Source organism: Oncorhynchus mykiss, chromosome 5, assembly GCF_057628025.1.
Source record: "Oncorhynchus mykiss isolate SJ-2025 chromosome 5, ASM5762802v1, whole genome shotgun sequence".
Lineage (NCBI taxonomy): Eukaryota > Metazoa > Chordata > Actinopteri > Salmoniformes > Salmonidae > Oncorhynchus > Oncorhynchus mykiss.
The window spans coordinates 91,020,608-91,044,798 of NC_143026.1; the positions used below are offsets into that span (position 1 = coordinate 91,020,608).

The following is a 24,191-nucleotide window of genomic DNA, read 5'->3' on the forward strand; positions in this document are numbered from 1 at the left end:
GAATGAGTGTGTATTTCATGGGCTGGCTCGTTCTCCAGAAATATAGAAATGGCTAAATGACAGGTACAAAGTAGTGTTTGGTCTGCCTCGCGACGTACCACCAGAGGGCACCAAAGACCATATATCGCATGGCTGTAGCTTGGTTCATTCTCTTCTGTCTAGGAAAGTTGCTTCATAAACTATTTTAAAGATAAACTACTCACAAAATGTATGTGGCGGACATTGTCATGATTCAACCATTTTTAAATGGACACTCGTATTCATTCTAATATTTCCAACATGGCCGTCATTTTATGTATTCATTGTGTGTGCCACTTGGCATTTGCAGCAGTTAAACTCCTCCTTGCCCCTGGTTCTTTCAGGTCCTCTCCTTTCTCTCCTCCGTCCTAGGACTCCAGCGCACTGAGCCCAGTCCCTCTCATCCCCCGCAGTCACTCCCAGCAGATGCACTTACACACACACACACACACAGAGGACCATAAAACACTTGCTTTTCACTTACCAAGCAGGAAAAGGCGATTTGCTGATGAAATAGAAAGATGCAATTCGTATGGGATCAAATGAAAATACAATCTCAAATTTAAAGTGAAAGGCAGTTTAAAAAAATATTTTTTATGCAGATTTTTCCTTCGTCTGGGCCTTAGCCTACATGATGCGTGAAAGGGCTTTCCTGTGCGTAATTTGGTGCGTGTTTTTGGCGTTATGTTCAGCTGCCCCAAAGGAGTGCGCGGGCACGGCCATACCTGCGGACACTAATCCTGGGATTAACCCCGAACATAAAGAGGACCTTGGAGATGAGAATGACACGCTACAGGAAGAGATGGACACGCATCATAACATTCTGACTCAGGTAGGTCCATGGTGACATCACCTAGCCTATAATCAACTGGAAGAGTTGTTCATGTCAACAGATCTATTTGCATTAGTCAATATTGAATCAGTATTTTAAAATGGATAATATATGGTGGCACTGAAGGCATGCCTATAGTGAAAACATGCCTATACTGAATGCATGCCAATACTGAAAACATGCCTATACTGAAACATGGCAATACTGAAAGCATGCATTTACTGAATGCATTCCTATACTGAACATATGGTCAAGATGCATTTCTATCAAGTAAAATGTGTTCTGATTATACGTGGTGGAAAATGCGTCCGTCCTCTTCTCTTTGTAGCTGCTGGGTGATTATGACAAAGTGAAAGCCCTCTCCGAAGGCTCAGACTGTCGCTGTAAATGTGTTGTCAGACCCCTGAGCAGGAGCGCCTGCCGGCGGATAGAAGAGGGCAGCGGCACGGCGCAGGACTACTACACCGTAGAGACTATCACCTCGGGGCCAGAGTGCAAGTGCGCCTGCATCGCTCCTCCGTCGGCGGTCAATCCCTGCGAGGGGGACTTCAGGTTGAAGCAGCTACGGGAATCTGGGAAGGATAACATCAAGGTGATCTCGCCTGGATCCACTCAATCATATTACAAACGGTGGCTCTGTCTGTGTCCTCCTCAGTGTCACTGCAGCTTCTGTCTTCTGACACCTTTTTTAGGATTCATTTGACGATTTGGATGTTCAATTTTGAATTTTATACTCATGGATGGGCTATGGAGTTTTATGGCATGTCTGTGCTGAGAGAGTAATCTCTATGGATGGGCTGTGGGAAATAGTTTGATTGTGGCATGCCTGTGCTGTGCTCAGAATGAGAGCAAACCCGTCTGATGGAAATGACTTCATCCGTTCTAGCTCTCCATGATTACCGAATTGCTGGAGGGATCCTTCTATGGCCTGGATCTCCTGAAGCTCCACTCCGTCACCACTAAGCTCCTGGACCGTGTGGAAAACATTGAAAAGGTAAGTCCTGCCTGTAAAGAGTAGACTATATACATCATGGGCTGACGGGCACATACAGTGAATCTGAGATGTGGTGAGCACAGCAGCACGCCCACACACTGAATGAAAACAGAACTCCATATGATACAGTAAGTAGACTGGGTGTATACTGTATGTTGTAGATTAGAACAACCAGACGGGCCAGTTGAATGGAAGGAAACCAATCACTTAGACTAGAATGGGTCTCCCAGGAGCCATTGCTCTGCTTTATTAGTGGTTCTGATGCATGCCACAGGCGACTGGCCTTTATGGACCTGAAAGTCGTGTCCAACACACTCCATTTAAGTGATGGAAATTAGAAATGAATTATGCCTGAAGCATAACTTTTCTTGATAGAGACTCTTACCTCCCTCACTAGCTTTAAGCACCGGCTGTCAGAGCAGCTCACAGATCACTGCACATATCTCATCTGTAAATAGCCCATCCAACTACCTCATCCCCATACTGTATTTATTTATTTATTTTGCTCCTTTGCACCCCAGTATCTGAACTTGCACATTCATCTTCTGCACATCCTACCATTCCAGTGTTTTAATTGCTATATTGTAATTACTTCGCCACCATGGCCTATTTATTGCCTTATCTCCCTTATCCTACCTCATTTGCACATGCTGTATATATATTTACCTACTGTATAATTGACTGTTGGTTTTGTTCATTCCATATGTAACTCAGTGTTGTTGTATGTGTCGCACTGCTTTGCTTTATCTTGGCCAGGTCGCAGTTGTAAATGATAACTTGTTCTCAACTAGCCTACCTGGTTAAATAAAGGTGAAATAAATACAAATAGTGAGTTACAGACATTTTATGTCTTGAAAAACACCCTTCTTTGGCCAAGGTCCCATTTCCCAGAAAACATGCTCACTTATTGAGTGCCTGATATTTATTTAAATGTAGCTGCTTGTGAATGAGATACAGTCTATTATAAAGCACTGACAAACATTGTCATCATTATTTTACCATAAGAAAACATCCTATATGTGTCCAACTAGAACCAAGCAGTCTCTCAGAAACACAGCCAGGATGAGGCTGGTCCAGGCCAAGAGAGGAGACCCTCTATCCAGCCACAGCAGGTGAAGGAGACACCATCCCCCTCACTCCCCCTGAGGCAGGAGAAGAAGAGACTGAGTGATGTGGCTACAGCCTATCAGAATAAAGAGGTGGGTAGGATCTGGGGGTCATCAGGTTTGGTAACACTGCAGCACCAATGATCTCGAGTGGCTTTACAAAAAAACAACACATTGGGATCCCATTGTATTACTTTCTTCATGCCAGCAGCATACCACTCTGCATTCACCGCTGGCTTGCCTCTGAAGCTAAGCAGGGTTGGTCCCTGAATGGGAGACCAAATGCTGCTGGAAGTGGTGTTGGAGGGCCAATAGGAGAAACTCTGGTCTAAAAAATATCCCAATTCCCCAGGGCAGTGATCGGGGTCAATGTAAATAGTCCAGGTGGCTATTTGATTAATTGTTCAGCAGTCTTATGGTTTGGGGGTAGAAGCTGTTAAGGAGTCTTTTGGACCTATACTTGGTGCTCCGGTATCATTTGTGGTAGCAGTGAGAACAGTCTGTGACTGGAGTCGTGATCATTTCTATGACACCGACTGGTATAGAGGTCCTGGATGGCAGGAAGCTTGGCCCCAGTGATGTACTGGGCAGTACGCACTACCCTCTGTAGCGACTTCCGGTCGGATGCAGAGCAGTTGTCATACCAGGCGGTGTTGAAACCGGTCAGGATGCTCTCGATGGTGCAGCTGTAGAACCTTTTTAGGATCTGGGGACCCATGCCAAGTCTTCTGAGGGGGAAAAGGTGCTGTCATGCCCTCTTCACGACTGTCTTGGTGTGTTTGGGCCATGATAGTTTGTTGGTGATGTCGACACCAAGGAACTTGAAACTCTCGACCCGCTCCACTACAGCCCCGTCGATGTCAATGGGGCTGTGTTCGGCCCTCCTTTTCCTGTAGTCCACGATCAGCTCCTTTTTCTTGATCATTTTGAGGGAGAGGTTGTTATCCTGCCATCACATGGCCAGGTCTCTGACCTCCTCCCTATAGGCTGTCTCATCGTTGTCAGTGATCAGGCCTACCACTGTTGTGTCGTCAGCAAACTTAATGATGGTGTTGGAGTCGTGCTTGGCCACGCAGTCGTGGGTGAACAGGGAGTACGGGAGGGGACTAAGCACGCACCCCTGAGGGGCCCCTGTGTTAAGGATCAGCGTGGCAGATGTGTTGTTGCCTACCCTTACCACTTTGGGGCAGTTCATCAGGAAGTCCAGGATCCAGTTGCAGAGAGAGGTGTTTAGTCCCAGGGTCCTTAGCTTAGTGATGAGCTTTGTGGGCACTATGGTGTTGAACGCTGAGCTGTAGCCAATGAACAGCATTCTCACATTTAGGTTCCTTCCTTCCAGTGTGGAGTGTGATTGATATTGCATCATCTGTGGATCTTTTGGAGCGGTATGCGAATTGGATTGGGTCTAGGGTTTCCGGGATGATGGTGTTGATGTGAGCCATGGCTACCGACGTGAGTGCTACGGGGCGGTAGTCATTTAGGCAGGTTACCTTCGCTTTCCTAGGTACAGGGACTATGGATGTCTGCTTGTCTGTCGGTATTACAGACTCGGTCAGAGAGAGGTTGAAAATGTCGGTGAAGACACCTGCCAGTTGGTCTGCTCATGCTTTGAGTACATGTCCTGGTAATCCGTCTGGCCTTGTGAATGTTGACCTGTTTCAAGGTCTTGCTCACATCAGCTATGGAGAGCTTGATCACACAGTTGTCCGGAACAGCTGGTGCTCTCATGCATGCTTCAGTGTTGCTTGCCTCGAAGCGAGCATAAACGGCATTTCACTCGTCATGGCTGGGTTTCCCTTTGTAGTCCGTAATAGTTTGAATGCCCTGTCATATCCGATGAGCGTCAGAGCCGGTGTAGTAGGATTCAATCTTAGTCGTGTATTGACATTTTGCCTGTTTGATGGTTCGTCTGAGGGCATAGCGGGATTTATTAGAATCGTCCGGATTAGTGTCCCGCTCCTTGAAAGTGTATACTCTTTGAAGAGGTAGGGTTTAGGTACATTTGTGAGATGGGCAGTGTCCCAGCTTCAGGGGTAAGCTGGTTCCACCATTGGGGTGCCAGGACAGAGAAGAGCTTGGACTGGGCTGAGCAGGAGCTGCCCTCCCGTAGGGGTGGGAGGCCAAGAGACCAGAGGTGGCAGAACGGAGTGCTCGGGGTGTAGGGTTTGAGCATAGCCTGAAGGTAGGGAGGGGCAGTTCCTCTTGCTGTTCCGTAGGCAAGCACCATAGTGGATGCAAGCTCCGACTGGAAGCCAGTAGAGAGTGCGGAGGAGTGGGATGGGAGAGCTTGGGAAGGTTGAACACCAGGCGGGCTGCAGCGTTCTGGATAAGTCGCAGGGGTTTGATGGCACAAGCGGGGAGCCCAGCCAACAGCGAGTTGCAGTAGTCAAGACGGGAGATAAGTCCCTGGATTAGGACCTGTGCCGCTTCCTGTGTGAGGTAGGGTCGTACTATACGGATGTTGTAGAGCATGAACCTGCAGGAGCGAATCACTGCTTTGATATTTGCAGAGAACGACAGGGTTTAGTCCAGGGTCATACCAAGGTTCTTTGCACTCTGGGAGGGTGACACTGTTGAGTTATCAATCGTGATGGAGAGGTCTTTGAGCGGGCAGGCATTCCCCGGGAGGAGGAGCAGCTCTGTCTTGTCGAGGTTGAGCTTGAGGTGGTGGGCCAACATCCAAGCCGAGATATCTGCCAGGCACGCAGAGATGCATGTCGCCACCTGGGTGTCAGAAGAGGGAAAGGATACAAATTGTTGAGTGCCATCCACATAGCAATACTAGGTGTAACCATGTGAGGAGATGATGGAGACGAGTGACTTGGTGTATAGAGAGAAAAAGAGAGGGCCAAGAACCGAGCCCTGGGGGACACCAGTGTATGTAGTGCAGACACATATCCTCTCTACGTCACCTGGTAGGAGCGGCCTGCAAGGTAGGTTGCAATCTAAGAGTGTGCAGAGCCTGAGACGCCCAGCCCTGAGAGGGTGGAGAGGAGAGGATCTGATGGTCCCAGGTGTCGAAGGCAGCAGATAGCTCTAGAAGGATGAGAACAGACGAGAGAAAGTCAGCTTTGGCAGAGAGCCTCCGTAACACAGAGAAGGGCAGTCTTGACACAGAGAAAAGCAGTCTTGGTTGAGTGACCCATCTTGTAGCCTGGCTGGTTAGGGTCAAGAAGATCGTTCTGGGAGAGATAACGAGAGAGTTGATCAGAGACAGAACGATCAAGTGTTTTGGAAAGAAAAGAAAGAAGGGATACAGGTCTGTAGTTTTTGACATCAGATGAGTCGAGTGTTAGTTTCTTGAGGAGGGAAATGACTCGGGACATTTTGAAGTCAGATGGGACGCAGTCAGTGGTCAGGGATGAGTTGATGAGGATGGAACACAGCCAGTGGTCAGGGATGAGTTGATGAGGATGGAACACAGCCAGTGGTCAGGGATGAGTTGATGAGGATGGAACACAGCCAGTGGTCAGGGATGAGTTGATGAGGATGGAACACAGCCAGTGGTCAGGGATGAGTTGATGAGGATGGAACACAGCCAGTGGTCAGGGATGAGTTGATGAGGATGGAACACAGCCAGTGGTCAGGGATGAGTTGATGAGGATGGAACACAGCCAGTGGTCAGGGATGAGTTGATGAGGATGGAACACAGCCAGTGGTCAGGGATGAGTTAATGAGGATGGAACACAGCCAGTGGTCAGGGATGAGTTAATGAGGATGGAACACAGCCAGTGGTCAGGGATGAGTTGATGAGGGAAGTGTGGAATGGGATAAGGTCTCCAGAGATGGTCTGGAGAAGGGAGGAGGGGATGGGGGTCGAGTGGGCAGGTTGTTGTGTGGCCAGATCTCACTAGTCACAGGATGACATCTGGAGAGAGATGTGAGAAAGAAGTGGAGGCGTAGGGTAGTTCTGTGTGAGTGGGACCATGTGGACTCAATAGGCTGAGTGAATGAGGAGCGGATGTCGTCAACTTTCTTTTCGAAGTGGTTGACAAAGTCTCCCGCAGAGAGAGAGGGAGGAGGGAGGGGGTGGAGGAGGGAGGAGAAGGTGTTAAAGAGTTTCCTAGGGTTAGAGGCAGAAGTTTAAAATGTAAAGTGATAGAAAGTGGCTTCAGCAGCAGATGAGAAGGTAGAGAGGAAGAAGGTCCTCCGAAAGTTTAGTTTTCCTCCATTTTTGCTCAACTGCCCGCAGCCCTGTTCTGAGCTCGCAATGAGAAACTCAGCCACGGAGCATGAGGGGAGGGCCGAGCCGGCCGGGAAGGTACGGGGACAGTGCGAATCATAAGATGCGGAAAGGGAGGAGAGTAGGTTTGAAGAGGCGTAATCAGGAGGGAGAAGGATTTAGCAGAAGGGAGAGATGGGTAGGGTTGGACTAGAGATGGGTAGGGGCTGAGAGGGTAGGGTTGGAGGAGAGATGGGTAGGGGCTGAGAGGGTAGGGTTGGAGGAGAGATGGGTAGGGGCTGAGTGGGTAGGGTTGGAGGAGAGATGGGTAGGGGCTGAGAGGGTAGGGTTGGAGGAGAGATGGGTAGGGGCTGAGTGGGTAGGGTTGGAGGAGAGATGGGTAGGGGCTGAGAGGGTAGGGTTGGTGGAGAGATGGGTAGGGGCTGAGAGGGTAGGGTTGGAGGAGAGATGGGTAGGGGCTGAGAGGGTAGGGTTGGAGGAGAGATGGGTAGGGGCTGAGTGGGTTGGAGGAGAGATGGGTAGGATTGGAGGAGAGATGGGTAGGATTGGAGGAGAGATGGGTAGGATTGGAGGAGAGATGGGTAGGGGCTGAGAGGGTAGTGTTGGAGGAGAGATGGGTAGGGGCTGAGAGGGTAGGGTTAGAGGAGAGATGGGTAGGGGCTGAGAGGGTAGGGTTGGAGGAGAGATGGGTAGGGTTGGAGGAGAGATGGGTAGGGAGTGAGTGGGTTGGAGGAGAGATGGGTAGGATTGGAGGAGAGATGGCAGGGGCTGTGTGGGTAGGAGCAGAGATGGGTAGGGGCTGCGTGGGTAGGAGGAGAGATGGGTAGGGGCTGCGTGGGTAGGAGGAGAGATGGGTAGGGGCTGCGTGGGTAGGAGGAGAGATGGGAGAGAAAAGGAAACAAAATAGTGATCATATACCTGGAGGGCGGTTGCAGTGAGATTAGTAGGAGAACAGCCTCTAGTAAAGATGTCAATCGACTTGCCTGCTTTGTCAGTGGGAGGGGACTGTGAAAGTGGGCGGGGACTGTGAACGTGGGAGGGGACTGTGAAAGTGGGAGGGGACTGTGAAAGGGTGAGGTCAAAAGAGGCAAGGAAGGGAACGAGAGAGTTTGAAAGAAATTGATCGAAGACAGACATCGGGAGGTTGAAGTTGCCAAGTACGAAGAGCGGTGAGCCATCGTCAGGAAATGAGCTCATTCAAGGTGTCAAACTCATTAAGGAACTCTTCAAAGGCACCTGGTGGATGATAGATTACAACAATGTCATGCTTGAGTGGACAAGTGACAGTGACAGCATGGAATTCAAATGAGGAGCTGGACAGGTGAGAAAAATGAAAATCTCCAGTTAGGAGAATTGAGTAGGGCTGTGCTGCAGCCGTGACGACCAGATGCTCTCGGACTATGAGAGAAAACTTAGTCAGATGTAGAGAGAGCAGCTGGAGTAGCAGTGTTCTCTGAGGTGATCCATGTCTCCGTCAGGGACTGAATGGCAGAATAGGCTGAGAGGAACTCTTGACCGCAGATCGGCAGTTCCAAACGCCGCCAGAGACCAGGAACTCCACATCGGTTGTGCGCTCAGGGTAAACTCAATTAGAAGAGTTGCAGCGTCTGTAAAGCCCACAGGAAGAGGAGAGAACAGGTATAGAAAACAAACAAAATAACTAGGTAAGATACTCAAGTGAGAGACTGGAGCCTTCCTCTAGTTCCTTCCTTGAACAACTCCGCAGAACAACGCGGCATAACCATCCCAGTTTTGGCGACGGTCTTACTTTTGCAGACGAGACCGCCACTTATAGCTCCCGCTGAAAAACCAGGGAAGACTGAAGTACTAACACTATTTGCCAGTTGCCTAGCAACCTCCTTGTACTAATTGCTGATTGCCTAGGAGAGGAGAAACCACTCCCCCTCCAATACAGGCACCGATTACCAAAATGACAAGAGTCCTACGTTAATCTGCCCCTTAATCCTGGTTGATGTGTCAACAATCATCTGCAAGTTTTATAAGCAGTCAGTAGTTCCCACACCAGGTAGGCTGCTGGGAAGACGGACAACAGTTCACACACCAACTAGGCTGCTGGGAAGACAGGCAGTAGTTCCCACACCAAGAAGGCTGCTGGGAAGACAGTCAGCAGTTCACACACCAAGTAGGCTGCTGGGAAGACGGACAACAGTTCACACACCAACTAGGCTGTTGGGAAGACAGGCAGTAGTTCCCACACCAAGAAGGCTGCTGGGAAGACAGTCAGCAGTTCACACACCAAGTAGGCTGCTGGGAAGACGGACAACAGTTCACACACCAACTAGGCTGCTGGGAAGACAGGCAGTAGTTCCCACACCAAGTAGGCTGCTGGGAAGACAGGCAGTAGTTCCCACACCAAGTAGGCTGCTGGGAAGACAGTCAGTAGTTCCCACACCAGGTAGGCTGCTGGGAAGACAGGCAGTAGTTCCCACACCAAGTAGACTGCTGGGAAGACAGTCAGTAGTTCCCACACCAGGTAGGCTGCTGAGAAGACAGGCAGTAGTTCCCACACCAGGTAGGCTGCTGGGAAGACGGACAACAGTTCACACACCAACTAGGCTGTTGGGAAGACAGGCAGTAGTTCCCACACCAAGAAGGCTGCTGGGAAGACAGTCAGCAGTTCACACACCAAGTAGGCTGCTGGGAAGACGGACAACAGTTCACACACCAACTAGGCTGCTGGGAAGACAGGCAGTAGTTCCCACACCAAGTAGGCTGCTGGGAAGACAGGCAGTAGTTCCCACACCAAGTAGGCTGCTGGGAAGACAGTCAGTAGTTCCCACACCAGGTAGGCTGCTGGGAAGACAGGCAGTAGTTCCCACACCAAGTAGACTGCTGGGAAGACAGTCAGTAGTTCCCACACCAGGTAGGCTGCTGAGAAGACAGGCAGTAGTTCCCACACCAGGTAGGCTGCTGGGAAGACGGACAACAGTTCACACACCAACTAGGCTGCTGGGAAGACAGGCAGTAGTTCCCACACCAAGTAGGCTGCTGGGAAGACAGGCAGTAGTTCCCACACCAAGTAGGCTGCTGGGAAGACAGTCAGTAGTTCCCACACCAGGTAGGCTGCTGGGAAGACAGGCAGTAGTTCCCACACCAAGTAGACTGCTGGGAAGACAGTCAGTAGTTCCCACACCAGGTAGGCTGCTGAGAAGACAGGCAGTAGTTCCCACACCAGGTAGGCTGCTGGGAAGACGGACAACAGTTCACACACCAAGTAGGCTGCTGGGAAGACAGGCAGTAGTTCCCACACCAAGTAGGCTGCTGGGAAGACAGGCAGTAGTTCCCACACCAAGTAGGCTGCTGGGAAGACAGGCAGTAATTCCCACACCAAGTAGGCTGCTGGGAAGACAGTCAGCAGTTCACACACCAAGTAGGCTGCTGAGAAGACAAGCAGTAGTTCCCACACCAAGTAGACTGCTGGGAAGACAGGAAACAGTTCCCACACCAAGTAGGCTGCTGAGAAGACAGGCAGTAGTTCCCACACCAAGTAGGCTGCTGGGAAGACAGGAAACAGTTCACACACCAAGTAGGCTGCTGGGAAGACAGGCAGTAGTTCCCACACCAAGTAGGCTGCTGGGAAGACAGGCAGTAGTTCCCACACCAAGTAGCCTGCTGGGAAGACAGGAAACAGTTCACACACCAAGTAGGCTGCTGGGAAGACAGGCAGTAGTTCCCACACCAAGTAGGCTGCTGGGAAGACAGGAAACAGTTCCCACACCAAGTAGACTGCTGGGAAGACAGGAAACAGTTCCCACACCAAGTAGGCTGCAAATAATGATGTTGATATTAGCCATGTCACGTTGTTCCTTCAACAAAACGACCAAGAACGGCCATGTTTTTTTCCACACCTTTCTCCCCAATAAACTCAGACTTTTATATAACGGCACATTATATATTTCAGATAATAAACACAGTAATTTGTGGTTTGGCAGGTCCAGTGGATTATTCATCCGGTATAGGAGTGGATGTGGATATTACAGAGGCATCCAGCCAGGTTAGTGGATGTGGATATTACAGAGGCATCCAGCCAGGCGAACGCTGACCTCTTTATAGGACACTACTTTTTATTAGAGTAGTGAGCTCTATTAGAGCCCTATTATAGCCATGTTAAGAGCCCTAGTCCTATTAGGGGGTAGCCTAGTGGTTAGAGTGTTGGACTAGTAACTCTGTCGTTCTGCCCCTGAACAGGCAGTTAACCCACTGTTCCTAGGCCGTCATTGAAAATAAGAATTTGTTCTTAACTTACTTGCCTAGTTAAATAAAGGTAAAATAAAATTAGAGCCCTGGTCAAAAGTATTTTTTTATTTTACTAGGCAAGTAACATTCTTATGTTCAATGACGGCCTAGGAACAGTGGGTTAACTGCCTTGTTCAGGTGCAGAACGACGACGGAGATTCGATCTTGCAACCTTACGGTTAACTAGTCCAACGCTCTAACCACTAGGCTACCCTGCCGCCCCAAAAGTAGTGCTCTATATCAGGAATAGGGTGCCATTTGGGATGCAACCAGGGAAACGGTCCAGCAGGGATGGGCGGACCTGGACCCTACAATCAAACTATTCAGTATATTGATATGTTGTCTCAAGAGTGTGTTCAGTTCCTTTCAAATGTTTCTTGTTTTCACTTATCAAAACATACTCTGACAATAATGGCACAACTTGAGGGGAATGAGAATAAGAAAACATACCCAGGACAGAACTCAATTTGTAATGTCTGTCTTCTGCCAGGTATTGTGTAATCATTGGTGCATGTTTATCAGGATACTTCTGACAGTTTCTTTGTCACCACTGATAAGAATGGGTATGTTTCATCCACTTGACAGGAGAGGCACGAGGAGAGATTTGACGGAGGCCACGAGTCCCCCAGACCCTTAATTAAGACGGATGCTTCAGAACCAGGACCCAGCCCCACCCCTCTGGTGACTGCCCAGGTGATCCCAGAGGTGACCCCCCAGGATGGGGCCAGCCAAGAGAGCCAGAGGGTGTCCCAGGGGGTGAAGACTGGCCCCAAAGGGATGGTGATCAGGGGGATGACCTTCTACAAATTTGACCAAATGGTGGCTGATGACGGGGAGCCAGGGGAGAATTGTGAGTTCTGACTTTTGAGATCTCAGATCTTATAGACCTCATCAGACGGACAACATATCTATCTCTGTCTTTTCCACAAACTGCTATTTAGAATGGCTGGTCCCTGGCTAATGGCTGGTCACTGGCTATGCTGAGCAGCCAGGGTCATTTCCACAGAGCCTAAGTCCCCAAGCAGCCAGGGTCATTTCCACAGAGCCTCAGTCCCAAGCAGCCAGGGTCATTTCCACAGAGCCTCAGTCCCAAGCTGCCAGGGTCATTTCCACAGAGCCTCAGTCCCAAGCAGCCAGGGTCATTTCCACAGAGCCTCAGTCCCAAGCAGCCAGGGTAATTTCCACAGAGCCTCAGTCCCAAGCAGCCAGGGTCATTTCCACAGAGCCTAAGTCCACAAGCAGCCAGGGTCATTTCCACAGAGCCTAAGTCCCCAAGCAGCCAGGGTCATTTCCACAGAGCCTCAGTCCCAAGCAGCCAGGGTCATTTCCACAGAGCCTCAGTCCCAAGCAGCCAGGGTCATTTCCACAGAGCCTCAGTCCCAAGCAGCCAGGGTCATTTCCACAGAGCCTCAGTCCCAAGCAGCCAGGGTCATTTCCACAGAGCCTCAGTCCCAAGCAGCCAGGGTCATTTCCACAGAGCCTCAGTCCCAAGCAGCCAGGGTCATTTCCACAGAGCCTCAGTCCCAAGCAGCCAGGGTCATTTCCACAGAGCCTCAGTCCCAAGCAGCCAGGGTCATTTCCACAGAGCCTAAGTCCCCAAGCAGCCAGGGTCATTTCCACAGAGCCTCAGTCCCAAGCAGCCAGGGTCATTTCCACAGAGCCTCAGTCCCCAAGCAGCCAGGGTCATTTCCACAGAGCCTCAGTCCCCAAGCAGCCAGGGTCATTTCCACAGAGCCTCAGTCCCCAAGCAGCCAGGGTCATTTCCACAGAGCCTCAGTCCCCAAGCAGCCAGGGTCATTTCCACAGAGCCTAAGTCCCCAAGCAGCCAGGGTCATTTCCACAGAGCCTCAGTCCCAAGCAGCCAGGGTCATTTCCACAGAGCCTCAGTCCCCAAGCAGCCAGGGTCATTTCCACAGAGCCTCAGTCCCCAAGCAGCCAGGGTCATTTCCACAGAGCCTCAGTCCCCAAGCAGCCAGGGTCATTTCCACAGAGCCTCAGTCCCCAAGCAGCCAGGGTCATTTGTCCTTTTTAATACTGTTTTTGTATTTCTTGCGAGAGCTGGAATTACTCGTCTTGGTGTCAGTCAGAAGTGCCCACCTTACAGGCCCGTCATCTCTCCTGTTTAACATTAAACTGACAATTTTGTCCCGATGTGTAAACTATTGTTTGTGTTATTTTCTCTGACCAGTCTTTGAGTATGATACGTTCAGTGGCGACGGCCCAGTCAACCATCTCATCGAGGAGCAGCTTATTCAGCACAGACCCCCTCAACGAGCCAAAGGGAAGGAGGGACCAAGAGCTGCTCGGCCAAAGAGCAGAGACCAAGTGGGAGGGGCCAGGCAGACCAGCCAATCAACACATCCCATCCAAACGCAACCCGACACTGTAGCAACAGTGACTTCTAAGACGACTGCGTCGCCTGTAGGACATACAGCAGAGAGCCAGACAGTCACCGCCACCAGGAACGCTGATATTAACTCAGCCATGGCTGAGACCACTGGTCAAACCACTGGTCAGACCACCACTAGAGGAAATGAGAGGCCCATCCCCATGATGGTCAAACCAGCCAGCATCACTCAGACCACAGAGGGACCAGTCACTACAACAACCACTCCGGTATCCAAGGAGACCATGAGGCGGACAACAGTCAGACCGACTGACACACCTGTCATGGCCTTGGAAAGCACTGGTTTGGAATCACTCAGGGCCTTGGAAAGCACTGGTTTGGAATCACTCAGGGCCTTGGAAAGCACTGGTTTGGAATCACTCAGGGCCTTGGAAGTAAAAAACAAAAGACTACCAGAGACCATTGTAAGCACTAGTACAGTCGACAAGCTCAACACTCAAAGACTAACAATAACTACAGAGGCTTCGACCATCAACACAAAGACCACTACAGTTGGCACGACAACTGCTGCCATGACAGTAACTCCTAAAACGCCCACAACAACGGTCTTGCTAGCGACTACCGCATCGCCAATGGAAAGCTCTAGGCTGACTTTGTCTCCCACAACACAGAGGCAAACCACCCCCTCCTCCACTAGACCACCAGCCACCACCACCACCTCTACTACCACCACCACCACCACCACCTCTACTACCACCACCATCGGCCAGCCTCAGCCTGCCAGACGCAGGTATAGCATCAGTTGGGAGGAGGAGAGGGGGACCCCTGAGGACCCAAAGGAACCAGGACAACAAACATCCACCAGGAAGCTTGGTAGGTTCTTCTTGTCAGTTCCTCCGGATGGCTTTTCGTTCAACATTAAAATACTACTAAGGTAGGTTAATGCCATTCATTAAGGATTTATGATTATTTAGTTTAATCAGGTGCATCAGTACAGGGTTAGAACCCAAAACGTGGACTGTCTGGGTAGCAGTCCCCCAGGAGAGGGTTGGGATTGGACTGTCCGGGTAGTGTTCCCCAGGAGAGGGTTGTGATTGGGTACACTGCTCTAACTGACAATCTGTGTATCCACAGGAGAGTGTAAGGACACACTGTCCACCATCTCTGAGCCGGTCCTCCATAACACCTACGGCCGGAACGAGGGGGCCTGGATGAAGGATCCTCTGGCCAACAACGACAAGATCTACGTCACTAACTACTACTACGGAAACAACCTGCTGGAGTTCCGCAACATGGAGACCTTCAAATCAGGTATTTAGCAACTTTTTTATTAGTTACGAACGCAGCAAAAAAAATGTCACAATCCTTCATGTTCCTTGCCTCCTCGGAGAGGAACTTGTTATTAGATTGTTATAATAGTGTTATACGGAGGCCAGATTCAGGTTTTATTTTCAGATGATTATCTTGATTCTGACTGTGGCCATACATTATCTTTGTTTTCTTTCCCCACAAGGCCGCTTCACCAACTCCTACAAGCTTTCCTACAACTGGATCGGAACGGGCCATGTGGTCTACGACGGAGCCTTCTACTACAACCGAGCCTTCTCCCGTGACGTCATCAAATTCGACCTGCGTCTGCGCTACGTGGCGGCCTGGACCACGCTGCACGACGCCGTGTTCCACGAGGTCTCCACACCATGGCAATGGCGAGGTCACTCCGACGTCGACTTCGCAGTGGACGAGAGCGGCCTGTGGGTCATCTACCCTGCACTGGACGATGAGGGCTTCCTACAGGAAGTGATCGTCCTGACGCGGCTGAACCCCTCTGACCTCAGCACCCAGAGGGAGACTACCTGGAGGACGGGCCTCAGGAGGAACCGCTATGGGAACTGCTTTATCGTGTGTGGCGTCCTGTACGCCGTCGACAGCTACAACGAGAAGGACGCCAACCTGTCGTACGCCTTCGACACGCACACCAACACCCAGATGGTTCCCAGGATGCCCTTCACCAACAACTACACCTACACCACACAGATCGACTACAACCCCAAGGAGGGAAAGTTGTACGCCTGGGACAACGGACACCAGGTCACGTACAACGTCGACTTCGCCTACGTTTACCCCTTGTAAAGAGGTCGGGAAAAGGTCACTTTGTTTTTGTATAAAAGAATTACCGGAAGTGAAAAGAGATTCTATGAGTTGAAGTGGATTGTAGACCAGTCCTCCTGGCCACTCATGTCAGCCTTTTATAAAGCTTGTTGTTCTGTCACCGTGTTTGTTTTTATTGACCTGACAATTTGTTTAAACAGTAGAGAAGCTACAATATGCAAAAGTGTTGCCGTAGTCTAAAGAACATATGTTGTATATACTGTAATATAAACCATTGTGAGAGAAATGAATGTACTGTAGAGGAATACAACATTGCACTCAAGACTTGGGCTATAGACGAAGACATTACTTCACCAAAACAGTTAGTTCCCAACCATGACGACAGCAGTGTGGGTTAAAATGTCACTAGATATTTTGTTTTATACTCATTTGTATACCTTCAGTGCCTCCAGAAAGTATTCACACCCCTGGACTTATTCCACACGTTGTTGTGTTACAGCCTGAATTCAACATGGATTAAATATATTTGGTTTCTTACCCATCTACACAAAATACCTGATATTGACTAAATAAAAACATGTTTTTAGAAATGTTTGTAGATTTATTGAAAATGAAATACAGAAATATCTCATTTACATAAGTATTCACACTGTTGAGTCAATACTGTCACGCTGGTATAAAGGATTTGGAGACAGGCACAGGAATACACAATAGGGTTTATTTAATTATTTAAATACACCCAAAACAAACCCCTATACAAAAACACTGGGCTGTACCCAAACAAAAGAGCGAGGGTAAACCTCATTGAATGCCACGGGACGATACCCGTTTTATATATATATATATATATATATATATATAGCATGCAGCATAACAGCTGCACCAATGCATAGGTTACTCACCCCACCAACGCATAGGTACTCACACCACCAACGCATAGGTACTCACACCACCAACACATAGGTACTCACCCCACCAACGCATAGGTACTCACACCACCAACACATAGGTACTCACCCCACCAACGCATAGGTACTCACACCACCAACACATAGGTACTCACACCACCAACGCATAGGTACTCACACCACCAACACATAGGTACTCACCCCACCAACGCATAGGTACTCACACCACCAACACATAGGTACTCACACCACCAACGCATAGGTACTCACACCACCAACGCATAGGTACTCACCCCACCAACGCATAGGTACTCACACCACCAACGCATAGGTACTCACCCCACCAACGCATAGGTACTCACACCACCAACACATAGGTACTCACACCACCAACGCATAGGTACTCACACCACCAACACATAGGTACTCACACCACCAACACATAGGTACTCACACCACCAACGGACATGGAAACAATAACCGACAAAAGACAGAGGGAACAGGGGGCACACCTTGCGAAAGTATTCGGCCCCCTTGAACTTTGCGACCTTTTGCCACATTTCAGGCTTCAAACATAAAGATATAAAACTGTAGAAGAATCAACAACAAGTGGGACACAATCATGAAGTGGAACGACATTTATTGGATATTTCAAACTTTTTTAACAAATCAAAAACTGAAAAATTGGGCGTGCAAAAATTATTCAGCCCCCTTAAGTTAAAACCTGTTAGAGCTCTAGGGGCGCTATTTCATTTTTGGATAAAAAACGTTCCCGTTTTAAGCGCGATATTTTGTCACGAAAAGATGCTCGACTATGCATATTCTTGACAGTTTTGGAAAGAAAACACTGAAGTTTCAGAATCTGCAAAGATTTTGTCTGTAAGTGCCCCAGAACTCATTCTACAGGCGAAACCAAGATGATGCATCACCCAGGAATTAGCAGAATTTCTGAAGCTCTGTTTTCCATTCTCTCCTTATATGGCTGTGATTGCGCAACGAATGAGCCTACACTTTCTGTCGTTCGCCCAAGGTCTTAGCAGCATTGTGACGTATTTGTAGGCATATCATTGGAAGATTGACCATAAGAGACTACATTTTCCAAGTGTCCGCCTGGTGTCCTGCGTCGAATTCGGTGCGCAATTGCCAGCTGCTTCTACTTTACCATTTGATTCAGGGGAGAAAGCATGTGTCCAAGAACGATGTATCAATGAAGAGATATGTGAAAAACACCTTGATGATTGATTCTAAACAACGTTTGCCATGTTTTCAGTCGATATTATGGAGTTAATTTGGAAAAAAGTTCGCGTTTTGAGGACTGAATTTCCGGATTTTTTTTGGTAGCCAAATGTGATGTATAAAACGGAGCTATTTCTAATACACAAGGAATCTTTTTGGAAAAACTGAGCATCTGCTATCTAACTGAGAGTATCCTCATTGAAAACAGAAGTTCTTCAAAGGTAAATGATTTTATTTGAAGGCTTTTATGTTTTTGTTAATGTTGCGTGCTGGATGCTAACGCTAATGCTAACGCTAAATGCTAACGCGAAATGCTAACGCTAGCTAGCTACTTTTACACAAATGATTGTTTTCCTATGGTTGAGAAGCATATTTTGAAAATCTGAGATGACAGTGTTGTTTACAAAAGGCTAAGCTTGAGAGATGGCATATTTATTTCATTTCATTTGCGATTTTCATAAATAGTTAATGTTGTGTTATGCTAATGAGCTTGCTGATAGATTTACACAATCCTGGATACAGGGGTTTTTTCATAGCTAAACGTGGCAGAAAACGGAGCGATTTGTCCTAAACAAATAATCTTTCAGGAAAAACTGAACATTTGCTATCTGAGAGTCTCCTCATTGAAAACATCTGAAGTTCTTCAAAGGTAAATGATTTTATTTGAATGCTTTTCTGTTTTTTTGTGTAAATGTTGCCAGCTGAATGCTAATGCTAAATGCTACGTTAGCCATCAATACTGTTACACAAATGCTTGTTTTGCAATGGTTGAGAAGCATATTTTGAAAATCTGAGATGACAGTGTTGTTAACAAAAGGCTAAGCTTGAGAGCTAGCATATTTATTTCATTTCATTTGCGATTTTCATGAATAGTTAACGTTGCGTTATGGTAATGAGCTTGAGTCTGTATTCACGATCCCGGATCCGGGATGGGGAGATCAGAAAGGTTAATACTTTGTAGCGCCACCTTTTGCTGCGATTACAGCTGTAAGACTTTGACTTGGCCATTCTAACACCTGGATATGTTTATTTTTGAACCATTCCATTGTAGATTTTGCTTTATGTTTTGGATCATTGTCTTGTTGGAAGACAAATCTCCGTCCCAGTCTCAGGTCTTTTGCAGACTCCATCAGGTTTTCTTCCAGAATGGTCCTGTATTTGGCTCCATCCATCTTCCCATCAATTTTAACCATCTTCCCTGTCCCTGCTGAAGAAAAGCAGGCCCAAACCATGATGCTGTCACCACCATGTTTGACAGTGGGGATGGTGTGTTCAGCTGTGTTGCTTTTACGCCAAACATAACGTTTTGCATTGTTGCCAAAAAGTTCAATTTTGGTTTCATCTGACCAGAGCACCTTCTTCCACATGTTTGGTGTGTCTCCCAGGTGGCTTGTGGCAAACTTTAAACAACACTTTTTATGGATATCTTTAAGAAATGGCTTTCTTCTTGCCACTCTTCCATAAAGGCCAGATTTGTGCAATATACGACTGATTGTTGTCCTATGGACAGAGTCTCCCACCTCAGCTTCATGATGCTCTCTGCGCTTTTAACGGACCTCTGAGACTATCACAGTGCAGGTGCATTTATACGGAGGCTTGATTACACACAGGTGGATTGTATTTATCATCATTAGTCATTTAGGTCAACATTGGATCATTCAGAGATCCTCACTGAACTTCTGGAGAGAGTTTGCTGCACTGAAAGTAAAGGGGCTGAATAATTTTGCACGCCCAATTTTTCAGTTTTTGATTTGTTAAAAAAGTTTGAAATATCCAATAAATGTCGTTCCACTTGTTGTTGATTCTTCACAAAAAAATACAGTTTTATATCTTTATGTTTGAAGCCTGAAATGTGGCAAAAGGTCGCAAAGTTCAAGGGGGCCGAATACTTTCGCAAGGCACTGTATATAACATACTAATCAGGGGAAATGGGAACCAGGGGGCACAAATATAACATACTAATCAGGGGAAATGGGAACCAGGGGGCACATATATAACATACTAATCAGGGGAAATGGGAACCAGGGGGCACATATATAACATACTAATCAGGGGAAATGGGAACCAGGGGGCACATATATAACATACTAATCAGGGGAAATGGGAACCAGGGGGCACATGTATAACATACTAATCAGGGGAAATGGGAACCAGGGGGCACATATATAACATACTAATCAGGGGAAATGGGAACCAGGGGGCACATGTATAACATACTAATCAGGGGAAATGGGAACCAGGGGGCACATATATAACATACTAATCAGGGGAAATGGGAACCAGGGGGCACATATATAACATACTAATCAGGGGAAATGGGAACCAGGGGGCACATATATAACATACTAATCAGGGGAAATGGGAACCAGGGGGCACATACTGTATATAACATACTAATCAGGGGAAATGGGAACCAGGGGGCACATATATAACATACTAATCAGGGGAAATGGGAACCAGGGGGCACACACTGTATATAACATACTAATCAGGGGAAATGGGAACCAGGGGGCACATGTATAACATACTAATCAGGGGAAATGGGAACCAGGGGGCACATACTGTATATAACATACTAATCAGGGGAAATGGGAACCAGGGGGCACATGTATAACATACTAATCAGGGGAAATGGGAACCAGGGGGCACATACTGTATATAACATACTAATCAGGGGAAATGGGAACCAGGGGGCACATATATAACATACTAATCAGGGGAAATGGGAACCAGGGGGCACACACTGTATATAACATACTAATCAGGGGAAATGGGAACCAGGGGGCACATACTGTATATAACATACTAATCAGGGGAAATGGGAACCAGGGGGCACATATATAACATACTAATCAGGGGAAATGGGAACCAGGGGGCACATACTGTATATAACATACTAATCAGGGGAAATGGGAACCAGGGGTGTCTAATCAGACAAGACAGTCCGGGGTTGATGATAATGAATCCCGTTCAGTGAAGCCTAGAAACCCGGTGACGTAGACCTCCGGAACTGGTGGTCTACGTCACCGTAGACCGTAGTTTGCTTTGTTGCAAACAGGATACATGTTTTGGAATATTTTTATTCTGTACAGACTTCCTTTTTTCCACTGTCAATTAGGTTGGTATTGTTGAGTAAGTACAATGTTGTTCCATCCTCAGTTCTACCACAGCCATTAATCTCTATAACTGTTGTAAAGTCACCTTTGGCCTCATGGTGAAATCCCTGAGCGGTTTTCTTCCTCTCCGGCAACTCAGTTAGGAAGGACGCTTGTATCTTCGTAGTTACTGGGTGTTTTGATACACCATCCAAAGTGTAATTAATAACTACACCATGCTCAAAGGGGTATTCAATGTCTGCTTTTAATTGTTTTATCCATCTACTAACAGGTGTCCTTCTTTGTGAGGCATTGGGAAACCGCCCTGGTCTTTGTGGTTGAATCGGTGTTTGAAATTCCCTGCTCGACTGAGGGACCTTACATAAAATTGTATGTGTGGGCTGAGATGAGGTAGTCAATGAGGTAGTCATTCAAAAATGATTGTACACAGAGGGAGTCCATGCAATTTATGTGATTTGTTTAAGCAAATGTTTACTCCTAAACTTATATAGGCTTGCCATAACAAAGGGCCGGAACACTTGACTTATTGACATTAAAGCTTTTCATTTTTAATACATTTGTAAAAATCTGAAAAAACAAAATGTAGAAAAAGTCAAAGAGTGTGAACACTTTTTGAAGGCCCTGAGTGTACAAAACATTAAGAACACCTTCCTAATCTTGAGTTGCACCCCCCTTTAGCCCTCAGAACAGCCTTAATTCCTCAGGCATGGACTCTACAAGGCGTCGAAAGCATTCCACAGGGATGCTGGCCCATGTTGACTCCAATGCTTCCCACAGTTGTGTCAAGTTGGCTGGATGTCCTTTTGGGGGGTGGACCATTCTTGATACACGGGAAACTGTTGAGTGTGAAAAATCCAGCAGCGTTGCAGTTCTTGACACATTCAAACTGGTGTGCCTGGCACCTACTACCATACCCCATCTAAAGGCATTTAAATATTTTGTCTTGCCCATTCACCCTCTGAAAGACACACATACACAATCCATGTCTCAATTGTCTCTTGACTTTGTTTTTAAAAAAAAAACCTGTATCCTACCTTTCATCTACACTGATTGAATTGGATTTAACAGGCAACATCAAAAGGATATCATCTTTCACCTGGATTCACCTGGTCAGTCACCTGGTCAGTCACCTGGATTCACCTGGTCAGTCAATGTCAAGGAAAGAGCAGGTGTTCTTAATGTTTTGTTCACTCAATGTATATCTACAGTACCTTTGAATCTCTGTACATATACTTTACATAGCAGTTTCCCTTAGTCTTGTGGAATGCACGTATTCTTTTCCTATCAGATTGTACTGTTTGTAGAGACTGCAATAAAGAAGTGAAACGACACAAAAAAAAAAATGTCTCCACTGTAGGCTTTAATTTATGGTCCAAGTGGCCATAATTAGCTCATGTAAAGCAGCAATCTAATCTGAACTGTCAGGATGGAAAACGACCAGCTAAAAACAGAAACACACCAGACAAGACTCAGAGACCCACAAGTCTACAAAGTGCAGAAGGAAGGAGCATTTGGCTAATCTCCCTGGTCTCGGATTTAAATCCATGGAGCTACTGTAACACACAAGAGGTCAATCTGAAGATAACCCATTTTAAACCTTTATTTCTCAGAAATTACATTTTTGGAGTGACTTGAAAAGTAAACAGATGTCGTGACTTTACTTTCATTCATCTGATGACTGTCATTTCATCCACTATGTTTAATTATTAATTATTATTAATGAATTAATTAAATGAATCGTGTAACAATTAACTCATTAAGATTTGGGGTACCACGGAAGTGGTTGTTTAAAGAGTTGCCATCTCCTGAATTAAACTCTATAAAGGTGCATATCTATTTCATCAATAAACAGTCATCGGATTAATCATGAACTCTTATATCATCATTCTGAACAGTCATCTTATGATAAGAGGTAATGATTAATCAGATGACTGGTCAGAAGGATGATAAGAGGTATTGATTAATATCATCATTCTGAACAGTCGTAACCTTATTGGATCTGCAAAAAAACCCAGCCTTGCTCATTATTCAGTACTACACCAATTGGTTTAATTATTTATTTACTAACTAACCAAATAATAAGACCGAATACACACACTTACTACATGGAACAAAGGTCCCTAGCGGACTGACACATTATCGCATGTTTTCCCAGAGAGAGCGAGAGAAAGAGAGACTTATCGTAGACACATTCGATAACTATTCTCACAATCATATAGTTTGCACACGAACCGCCCCACGTTTGGAATACGAAATCATGAAAAGTATTTACGTGTGGGTGCCCTTGTCCGTCATGTTGTCCTGAACAGAACTACAGAGTTCACTCTTCCATTCGCTCCTGAAGTTGCTTATTTGAAGATAAGCCAGCCAGATGGTTCCAGTGGGGTGATGAGAGTAGCGTACGGTGATTTGAGACTCGTAGTAGGATCGGATGGTTAAGAGTTTGAGATATTTGACTCAGGACAGCTAATCAGCTGTACAAGTGATTGTTTGAGAGGAGAATTTGTCACAATCATACTCCCCGTGTTGATTATTCAGGGGAAGGTGTGTTTATTTATTCACCTCGTGTTGAGGTTAAAAGTTTCAACCATTACAAACATTTAGGTAACGCCTCATGTTTCCTGGTCTACAGGTTGATTTCTCTTCTCTTCTAAGCTTTTATGCACTCTTGGTCAAAAGGGTGTTCCGTCATGCTGACAAGCTCTCTGACCTCACTCGCGGCGTGGCTAGTTACTGTGCAAAGTATTATCAAAAACAATTATCTTATTAGAAAACTAAAATCACATCCCTATCTTAACAAAAATACTTTAATCATGTTTCATATTATATGCACAACATATTGGATGAAAACTTGACAGATAAAGAGGATATACTTTTCAAGTTACAATATTTACGTTATACAAGTTTTAATGACATCACAAAATGAAAACCAATGTTACCTTTGTTTTCCATTGTTCCCCACTGACCATTCCCCACGTGATGTTCGAAATATTGTTCCGGTATTCACTTTTTGAACGTTAAGAGTTTTGGGCGGGCAAAAGTCTCTGGAGACAAAATACATTCCTTTAGCCAATACTGGAGGGTA

General features: G+C 46.9%; 1 protein-coding gene and 1 long non-coding RNA gene across 2 annotated transcripts; one reads left to right on the forward strand and one right to left on the reverse strand.

Annotated features, from left to right (window-relative positions):
• The first annotated feature begins 359 nt into the window (after window positions 1-359).
• Window positions 360-16,436, forward strand: olfml2ba (olfactomedin-like 2Ba). The gene is made up of 8 exons (XM_036978880.2): window positions 360-850; window positions 1,179-1,442; window positions 1,737-1,844; window positions 2,876-3,043; window positions 11,976-12,240; window positions 13,579-14,610; window positions 14,872-15,048; window positions 15,251-16,436. The coding sequence occupies exons 1-8, from the start codon at window positions 650-652 to the stop codon at window positions 15,865-15,867; spliced, it is 2,832 nt and encodes a 943-aa protein (XP_036834775.2). The 5' UTR covers window positions 360-649; the 3' UTR covers window positions 15,868-16,436.
• Window positions 2,752-6,285, reverse strand: LOC149983624 (uncharacterized). The gene is made up of 2 exons (XR_016496367.1): window positions 5,863-6,285; window positions 2,752-5,674 (listed from the first exon to the last, which is right to left on the reverse strand). It is a non-coding gene; the product is annotated as an uncharacterized LOC149983624 (long non-coding RNA).
• Window positions 16,437-24,191: the final 7,755 nt, after the last annotated feature.

What these genes read in the sequence shown, in the direction of transcription:
- olfml2ba (XM_036978880.2), top strand. Translation starts at nt 650, where the DNA reads ATGATGCGTGAAAGGGCTTTCCTGTGCGTAATTTGGTGCGTGTTTTTG. An exon ending in GTGTGGAAAACATTGAAAAG is followed by an intron (nt 1,845 to 2,875) that starts GTAAGTCCTGCC and finishes GTGTCCAACTAG; the next exon opens with AACCAAGCAGTCTCTCAGAA. An exon ending in CATGGAGACCTTCAAATCAG is followed by an intron (nt 15,049 to 15,250) that starts GTATTTAGCAAC and finishes TTTCCCCACAAG; the next exon opens with GCCGCTTCACCAACTCCTAC.